This window comes from Alligator sinensis, unplaced genomic scaffold, assembly GCF_000455745.1.
Source record: "Alligator sinensis unplaced genomic scaffold, ASM45574v1 scaffold546_1, whole genome shotgun sequence".
NCBI classification, from domain to species: Eukaryota; Metazoa; Chordata; order Crocodylia; family Alligatoridae; genus Alligator; species Alligator sinensis.
In genome coordinates this window covers 2,492,668-2,502,404 of record NW_005842061.1, presented here as the reverse complement: position 1 = coordinate 2,502,404, position 9,737 = coordinate 2,492,668, and the positions used below count along the sequence as shown (strand labels likewise).

Here is a 9,737-nt window from a genome sequence, read left to right as displayed (position 1 = left end):
GGATGGCGCCCCGGCGCGCGCGGGCCGCAGGAGGAAGCGCCAGGTACTGCGGGAGGGAGGGCGGACGAGCTCAGGACCCCCTTCGGGATCCGGGGGCTGCGGCCGCCTCATCCCCATCCCCATCCCCATCCCCATCCCCTGCGTCCCGGGGCGGCGGTGGGGCCGGACCGGGCACGTGCGAGCCGCGGAGCCTCGTGCTGCCGCCGGTGTGACGTCATCGCACCACCCGCTCCCGCGGGGGAGGGAGAGGGAAGCGGGGCCGGGACAACCAGGGCTTTATGGGAACTGGCAGCCTGGCTTGTGTAGGGAGCCGGCACAAACCAGGCCCGCGGGTCGTTCATTTGGCCCCTGTTCTGCGGGTTACTGGGGCGGGGCAAAGCCAGGCCTTCCTGTGCTTGGTTGGAAGCTTTTCTCTTTCCGTTTCTAGCTAGGGTTGAATGGGTGGGCAGGGCTGTGGAATAGGAGCCCCACTGCCAGGAGGAGCTGGCAGAGGTGCAGACTTGCTGAACCAGGCTGAGGTGAATGTCAAGAGCATCAGGAGGCCCCTCCACACTTCCCATCTGCCCCTGATCTCTGTTGCCTTTCAGTCAGTGCTGCTGCCTCCAGGCATTGTTCAATTCTAGTTCATTGCATTATCTCAGGAAAGGAAAGCAGGACTCTAGGAGGCCAAAATCTTTCTATTTCCTTCTTCAGATGCAAGTTCTCTGTGGAACGTTTTAGTGACATCAATAATTTACTAATCCCAGTTTCCCCATTTCTTGAGTGCTAACAAGGCACAGCCGTGTGTGATGGGCTTTGTGGAGATACCCTCAAGCCCAGGCAGCATTTGGAGTAGGAGCTAAATATTATTCTGTGTTTCTTCACTTGACTGTATGCTGTAACCAATCATATGCTTTGGGTGAATGTTGAGCAGATGCCAAGTATTTTTGTGACAAATTTAGAGCTTTCCATGTGTTTTTGTTCCTTGTCTCCTAGAAGGAAAAAAAAGAGAAGAAATCTAAACACAGCAAGAAATCCAAGGAGCAGATACCTCAAGCAGAGGAAAATGGTTTTTCTGAAGATGACCTTGATCCTCCTCAACCCAAAAAGATTAAGGAAAACAAAACAAAAGTGAATGGAGATATTAAAAAAAACAGCTCAGAGCAAGAGAAGTCTTCCTCCACAAGCAATGGTTGTGTTCACTCAGAAACTCAGTGCAAGTCTAGCGAAACATTGAGTGAAGAATGTGATAGTGATCAAGAGGAGGTAAAGTTGTAACCCTACAACTCCTCATTCTACCTGAATTTAGCAATCTTGCTTAGATACATCTGCATGGTACTGCTACAAATAATTCTGGGCAAAGTTTGTAGCAAAGTTTCACAGTAATGGCAAATCCAGTGGGGTTGGAGTTATGGTTTAAAGTAGCTTTAATGTCCACTTTTTGTTCCCTCTCAATTTGCTTGCTCTGGGGAGGTTGGACCACTCCTGACCTAACTTAGGCTGCTTGAGTCACGGTAGTCTGTAAGGGCCCTATTCGATTAATTGATTTGGGTCACTGTCCCTGAAGATTCGATGCTGATTCAGAGAATCAGTGATTCAGCCATAGTCACAGCTTTAAATGTTTTTTTTACATATCTCAAGGTACCACTGCAGCTTGTGATGGTTGCGATGCTGAGGCAGATGGAGCGTCCCACAGGAGTGTGGGAGGGCCCTCCATGTGCTCAGTGGCGAAGTACTTCCGGTCCACTTCCAGGTCTGCCGGGGAGCATATGGGGGGTTCCCCCGCATCCCCTGGCTTGGCAATCAGCCGCGGGGTACCTCAGATGCTTCCTCAGACTCAGGAGGTACCAGTTGCCAAGGTGGGAGGGGCAAGGGGGGCCCCCAGTGCGCTCTCCAGTGGACCGGAAGTGCTTCTGGTCCACTTCCGGGTCTGTTGCTGAGTGCGCTGGGGAGCCCCCCACGCTTCTGAGAGACACTCCCATGTACCCCAGCATGGCAGCACTCATGAGCTGCCTGCTACCTGTGCTCTGGGGGTACCCCTCGCCCAGCCCCTGCTCCTCCACTGGAAGTGGCCCCCACCCTCCTGGAGGTGCGTGTGGTGGTGAGGAGCTGCCCTATCCATGGTGGCAGGGAACAGCAGGCCTGCTTGCTGCTGTTCCCTGCTGCCCTGCTTCTCTCCCCCGTGACTCTGCCGCAAGAAGCAGAGAAGCTGCACGGGGATATTCTCGCCTGCTGCTGCTCACCCTGCACTGCCCTGGTGACGTGTGTCCTGTGCCTGCTGCTGGTTTGAGGGACGCAGCCCCACGTGCAGGAGGCATGTTGCCAGGGCAGTGCAAGGGGAGCAGCGGCAGGCAAGGTGATCTCTGCGTGGCTTCTCTGCTCCCTGCTACGCTGGATCATGGGGGAGGGCAGCAGGGAACAACAGGCTTGCTTGCCGCTGTGCCCTGCACAGCAGTGCATGGACCTCCATTCATAGTGAATGGAGCCTGGGCCGGGTCATGGGCTGGGGTGCAGGCAGGTGGCTCTTGCTGCTGCCAGGTCCGGCCAGGGCCCCATCCATGTGCTGCTGACTGGCCAATCGTATGCTGCCAGAGGCAGGCACAAAACACCCTCATCCCGCCATTCAGACTGGTGGGGCTGGGGAAGCACTGTGGTGTGCTGCGTGGGGCTGACTAGCGAGTCCCTCCCCTCCTCTTCCCTTTCCCCTCTTTCTCACTCGGGTAAGAGGTGAATGTGCTAGGGGAGATGCTGCTGCCGCGCCCTGGTTGCGCTCCATCCTCGCCCATCGGCACATACCCATATAACCTGTCAAAGTACCTCTAGGGGTATGCCTACGCCTGGTTGACCATCCCATGTATTAAAGATAAGTAAAAATGATTTGTATACACCATTCTGTATAGTGTTCAAGTCTCTTAACTCCATTTTCCCCATAAGCCTTTAGTTTGACCAACCATGGGACTTTCCAGAACCTAACCCCCGCAGTTGGCAAGGTAAATGTGTAACAGGTCATTTAAATTATCTGTTTTCAACCTTTGAAGAAGTTGGTTCATTTAATTTAAAGTCAGTAAGCATGATGATGGCTTATGGTAAGTAAATTATTTGCCCATTGCTTGGTGAAGGAACTTTCATCCATAAATATTCTACTTCAAATGATAGGTATTTGTGGTGTTTTGTATTAATTTTCATTTCTTAAGTATGTGTCAAAATAATCTTTTGTTTGTCTCCCTGGAGAGCATATACAGTTTACCAAATAGCACAAGGTATACACAGTTTGAAAATTGTTTAATTCCCAAGTGTGTATGCACCATGTTGCTGTATCCTGAAAGGCCAAGGAAATAGATCATTTTGCACTAAAGAGGTGGGATTAGGAAGCAAAGATGCAGAAGTATGGATTTAAGTGTCAGGGTGGAGGGCTGCAACTGAAATACTTACCCAAGGTCACCACTGGTTTTGTGAAGCCCGTATGGAAGTTTATACCAGTACCAGAGCTTGCTCCAGAGACGTTGCCAACCTGTCCTGCAGTCAGGCCTCCATTGTGTTGGAGACTTACCTAAGGGTCTGCTTTTTCCCCAAATTAAGGAGACTGATAATTAAATTATTTTCAGACTTTTTTTTTCTCTGATAGGTTAAAATGGCATGTGATGAATTAGAGTAGTGAATTGGCTCTTACAGTATAACTGAATTTGCTGTTTTATTTTAATCTATAGGAGTTGACTGAAGAAGAAAAAGAAGGTGCCTTCTCCAATTTTTCTATCTCTAAAGAGACTGCTGAGCTTCTGAAAGGTAATTTTTGTGGCAAAAGGCATTCTTGATCTGTTTGGAGCCATCTTTAACAAAAAAACACATTATAATTAACTTGTCCAGAGCTACCTGGTTAGTGACACAAACAGGAGTAAAATCCAGGAGTCCTGATTTCTGAGATCCTCCTGTAACTAGGAAATGCCCTTGCTGCTGTTAAGGGGGGTTTCAGTTTCACACTGAGAGTTCCCAGTGTGAGCTTATCAAAGCAAGGTTATCTCCTCTGTGACAGTTTCTTTTGCATATACACTGGAGGAAGGTAGTTGTGCTTTTCTCCCTCACAAGCACTATATAAGACAGGGCACTGTACAGACCTGTAGCATGGGCACTTTGTGGCACTTGGCGGATCAGGGAACAAGCAGGAAGCAGCAGGTAGTACAGGAAGTAGAAGGCTGGGCATGAAATCAGGCAGGAAGTAGAAGGCAGGGCAGGAAACGAAGCAGGGAGCACAGTATAGACAAGAAAGCAATGCAACCTATCTGGCAGAGGAAGGGGATCAAAGTGGCCCTCAGGAATGGTGTGAGGCTAGCTTGTGACATGCCTGTCAAAAAGGTTGGCCCCACTGATATAAGAGGTTATAGTGCATTTATTTTCTATTGTAACTTTCACAGTGTTTTCTGCAAAACTTTTCAGTAGCTGTAACTCCTGAATATTGGTAGATTTGGTGTATATTGGTAGATTTTTTTTCAAGTGTGATGCAATAATTGGATTCATTATTGGTTATATTTTAACTCTTAGCTCTTTTAACAGTTTTCTCTCTAGTATTGTATTACCTCTTCTACAGTGGTCCTGTTTTGTAACTTTAATCTTGGTGAAGTTCATATTCTGATCATTGTCTCTCTAGATTTTGGGTTCCATGGTGGTGACTGATGTGTGTGCTACTTAAAAATGTCATTGTTCTGAAATAACACCTTTAATACTTTAATAGGATGCTGAGCAGTAGTTTTTTGGGGGGGGCTGTGTCTTTTTAACTGAAAATTTAATTTGTTCTGTACATAAAACAAACTTGAATGATATTAATGTAAATTACAGCCACATTTATGGTGAAAGTAACACAAAGATTTTGTCCTTTTTGTCCCCGAAACTAAATTTTGCTTCAACAAAAAATATATATTTTTTTGCCAAGTAGGATTAATGAAATGAAATGCATATTTGCTGTTTACTCCCAGTATCTAATAGAGGACTTGACACGATCTGTCCTGTGGATTTGGGTTAGTTACCACATAACAGGGCTTTCAGCTGTTTAATTTGACTCTGTGGAGTCATAGCACCGTGTAATAAATATCTTACTGGTTTGTCTTGCAGCTCGAGGAGTAAAGTACCTGTTTTCTATTCAAGCAAAGACCTTCCAGCCCATATATGATGGCAAGGATATGATAGCTCAGGCTCGAACTGGAACTGGAAAAACATTTTCTTTTGCTCTTCCTTTGATTGAAAAACTTCAGGGAGCCATAAAGGAAAGGAAGAGAGGCCGTCCACCAAAGGTACCTTAATTGCTTTGAGAAAACACTGATGCCTTACATTTATGGCCGCATTTGACATATTGTCACTTGCTTACTTTCTTCTCCCCTCTGGCAACTCTCCCTTCTGGTCTTGAACAGTATCATGTAGCCTAGCTCTGCACCATGACAAGTCCTTTGCAGCATCTTGATGATAGCAGACTGCAATGTCATATTTTTTTGAGATTGTCTTGCAGTCATACTGTAAACAGATGAAGTACCACAGTTCAGTTCTTAAATGTCCAGTGAGCAGATTTCTTGTGTAATTTGTTCCCTTACTTGTAAACTCACTTAGGATGGCAGTCAGGCAAATGGGACTTGTTACAAATCATTAGTGCTTGGGTAGCTCAAGTTAACAGTGGAAGTCCAGTTCAGTTGGTCTCTGTAAATATTTTAATTGTGATTACATTGATTTAATAGTTAAAAGGGATCCTGTCCAAGGTCAGTGTATCTACAGTTAAGTTGTTCAGCTTTTTTTATCATTTAAAGATAAGGAACGCATCACTCCCATTCCTCTACCTTGTCTTTAGTGGAAATGTTATCTGATGTTGCTTGACAGTAGTATTATCTGAATGATAATACTATAAATAATAATAGAAAAACAAATGTTTTTAAAAGCAGGAGAAAATTCAGGGTAACAGTGTCATACAAACTCTACAATGTAGCTGATCTCCTTGATTCCATGTTCTCCCCTTCCCGCCCTGTAAGCAAGTTCCAGGATTTCTGACTATTTATTTAATTGCTTCAGGTGCTAATTCTTACTCCAACCAGAGAGCTGGCAAACCAGGTAGCCAGAGACTTCAAAGACATCACAAAGAAACTCACAGTGGCTTGTTTCTATGGTGGAACACCATATGGTGAACAAAGTAAGTAAATATGTAGAAGTCACTCTCGTATTGGCTGACATTCAGGTATTGTATTCACGGAGTAAAACTTTCCTCCTCAAGGTTTCACTTCTGCTAAAAACGAAAAAAAAAATTTAAAGAGAGAATACAAGTTAGGTGTATATGTTTAACAAAAATCTTTATCCAAGTAATGTGTTCAAGGGGAAAAGTCATTTTGGCTTTTTTTTTTAATTTTGTATTTGATGGTTGAAATGTATCTGTTCAGTTTTATGAAGCTCTGATCTTGAAACTGAGGCCCCTGCCACATGTTACACTTAACAGGTTACACAAAGAAAGTGTAGTAACTTTTTGGCCAGTTCCTATCATGCCATTAATTGAATGTGTGGCCAGGCTGGGGCTCCCAGCAATGGGAGCTTGCTACTTCCCAGTGCAGGGGGAGCCTAGGATCGTGATTACAGGTTCCCCCTGCACCAGCAATAAGGCGTGATGAGATCTGATACTTTATACAACAGTCACGCCTCCTGCCATGCACATGTGGCACGGCAGGAAGCATGATTGTGGGGATTGCCCATTAGATTCCATCACCCCTTTATTTGTACATTTGTTTAGGGGCCTGAGTAGATGAACTTTGGCAGGACTAATCTCTGAGAAAAACAGGACACATACTTGCATTGTACTAATATCCCAGTTTGGAGGAGAGTGAAACTAAGCATATCTCATATTTTCTTGTTTCCACATTTTTCTGGCTATTTTCTAATACTGCTTTCAGCTGCTTGGTTCTGCCACTTATGGCTTAGATAGCTCAAAAGTTATTGATGAGCATTTGGGGGGGTTCATTCCCAGACTTGTCATTTCAGGTTTCCACTGTAGACTGACAACAGGCAGGGTTGCCTAAGAACAGATTGGGGATGATTTCTGAGGGATTTTTGTTGTTATACAGATGTGTGGGAGAGAAAAAGAAAAGCTGGAAACTAAGGCGAGAGAAGACAAGAGTTTAAAGTCTGATTAAAATTTTGGTGGTTTTTAAAATTAATTGAATGAAGATGATTTTGAAAGAAGGCAGTCTCATGATGTCATAGTTTTTTATTTTAGCATTGCACTTATTGTAGAGGGTCTTCAATAACTAGCTAAATCAGTTCACCTGTAACCCCAAATAAATTCAGTTTTTTTTCAGAAGTGAAAGGGCAGGAGCCCTAGTTACTTGGTCTTCAGACTAGAAATATTACTATAGATTGATAACAATATGCAAACCCTATGCTTGCCCTCTCTCTCTCTCTCATTTATGTACTATTTTGCTGCTTTTCCTTCAGTTCTTCATATCCAAAATGGCATTGACATCTTAGTTGGAACTCCAGGTCGAATCAAAGACCATCTTCAAAATGGCAAGCTGAGCCTTTCCAACGTGAAGCATGTTGTTCTGGATGAAGTTGATCAAATGTTAGACATGGGCTTTGCTGAGCAAGTAGAAGAAATTTTAACATTTGCTTACAAGAAAGGTAAGTGTGCAAATTTATTGTCTGCATTTCTGGAAAGTAAATCCTTTTAATTTATCAGGAAAATAATTTAAAGTGAATTATCTTTAGTCCATTCACCTATGTGAAAAGGTTCCAGGTGATTTGAGTAAGCTTTGCATCAGGTCTACGGAACTAGAACTTCAAATGAGATTTGCCTATCTCTTGCCTTTCCTTTTTGAACAAATTAGACCTATATTGATCTGACTCAAATCATTAATATTTTTCCTTCATTGCTTGACTTTAAGTAGGCTCGCACGTGCTTCACTTTAGCTCTTTATCAACATTTATCATATTTTCTTTTTTTTTTTTTTTTGTTGAGTGCCTTAAAATGCTTTTCTGTCTGCTTGCTAAATTTTGTATGCTTCCCAAATTTCAGTATTGTTCTTACTGCTTTTATAACATGCCGTAATATGGAATCTGTGAAACATGAATTCTCTTGTATAAGTACTGCTAGGATTATTGATGGTATGTGCTGTCTTCCAAAGATTCTGAAGACAACCCCCAGACACTGCTGTTTTCTGCAACTTGTCCACACTGGGTATACAATGTGGGTAAGAAATACATGAAATCCAGTTATGAACAGATTGACCTCATTGGAAAGAAGACTCAAAGGACTGCTGTGACTGTAGATGTAAGTAATGTTATTACTAAGTAGCATCAGTTCTAAAGATGTACAGTATGGATGATATGATTACAGTTCCCACATTTAAAAGGTCAGCAGTTACTTTAAGTTTCTGTTGTTTGGCTGTCAGATTAGATTAAGCCATGTAAAGCATTTTTAGATGAACAGTATTTCTTATATGAATTTGTTTTCTGGGTGGGGTTTTGTTGTTTTTTTTAATTAAAAAATGTTTAGAGTAACTTCTTCAAAATATGTCAAGCTTTTGTTTTGCTACTATTCTTTTGAGTAACGATAGATACAACATAGATGGATTTTCTTTCCCTTACAGCACTTGGCTATTGAGTGTCATTGGTCTCGGAGAGCAGCCATTATTGGTGATGTTATTCAGGTCTACAGTGGCAGTCACGGACGGACAATTATCTTTTGTGAGACCAAAAAGGAGGCAAATGAACTAGCACTGAATACTTCAATCAAACAGGTATTGGTTTCTGAAAAGATGGTAGTATTATTAGGCACTTAGGCTAGAAATCTGCAGTGTGAGGATGGGATCACAGCCATGCAAATAAAGTCGATAGGAATCTAAAATTCTATCGTTTGTCCATGAGACTTTTAATATTTCAGGTGTCTAACACCAGAAGCTTATCCTCCTTGACCATAATTATGTCAGCTTTTGTTTGACTGTAAAACTGTTCAGGATAACAGCTTTTCTTTTTGTGTACTGTGCAGTGCCAAACTTACAGCGAACACTGAACAATTACTAACAATAGTAGAATATAAATACCCCACCTCAGACTAACCTGGCATTTACATTTCTGAATGTTAAAAGAATGCATCGTTTGAATGATTGGCATATGGGATGCACACATTACAGGAATGGAGGTCCACTCTTCTTTAAGAAGTATTTAAATAATTAATTTAGGTTTTAGGTGGTCCACTGGCTAGGCCATTTGCACTTTGCATTTCATCCCCCGGTAATGATAATCCTTAATTTACATGGAGCAAATTTTATTTTGATCTTGAAATGAGAGGTGAGCATATATGAGTACATAGATTCATAGATGTTAGGATCGGAAGGGACCTCAATAGATCATCGAGTCCGACCCCCTGCACAAGCAGAAAAGAGTGCTGGGTCTAGATGACCCCAGCTAGATACTCATCTAACCTCCTCTTGAAGACCCCCAGGGTAGGGGAAGGCACCACCTCCCTTGGGAGCCTGTTCCAGACCCTGGCCATTCTAACTGTGAAGAAGTTCTTCCTAATGTCTAGTCTAAATCTGCTCTCTGCTAGCTTGTGGCCATTATTTCTTGTAACCCCCGGGGGCGCCTTGGTGAATAAATACTCACCAATTCCCTTCTGTGCCCCCACGATGAACTTATAGGCAGCCACAAGGTCGCCTCTCAACCTTCTCTTGCGGAGGCTGAATAGATCCAGTTTCTCTAGTCTCTCCTCATAAGGCTTGGTCTGTAGGCCCTTAACCATA

General features: G+C 43.5%; 1 protein-coding gene across 1 annotated transcript in view; it reads left to right on the top strand.

The window, feature by feature from the left end:
- Position 1: 1 nt before the first annotated feature.
- Positions 2 to 9,737, top strand: part of DDX21 (DExD-box helicase 21) — a gene marked incomplete at its 5' end in the record, with an annotated part of 24,687 nt that continues 14,951 nt past the window's right edge. The window contains 8 exons of the mRNA XM_025203569.1: positions 2 to 43; positions 976 to 1,245; positions 3,687 to 3,762; positions 5,083 to 5,261; positions 6,025 to 6,142; positions 7,432 to 7,617; positions 8,121 to 8,266; positions 8,586 to 8,735. Coding sequence (XP_025059354.1) covers positions 2 to 43; positions 976 to 1,245; positions 3,687 to 3,762; positions 5,083 to 5,261; positions 6,025 to 6,142; positions 7,432 to 7,617; positions 8,121 to 8,266; positions 8,586 to 8,735 — 1,167 coding nt within the window. The remainder of the gene's footprint in view (positions 44 to 975; positions 1,246 to 3,686; positions 3,763 to 5,082; positions 5,262 to 6,024; positions 6,143 to 7,431; positions 7,618 to 8,120; positions 8,267 to 8,585; positions 8,736 to 9,737) is intronic.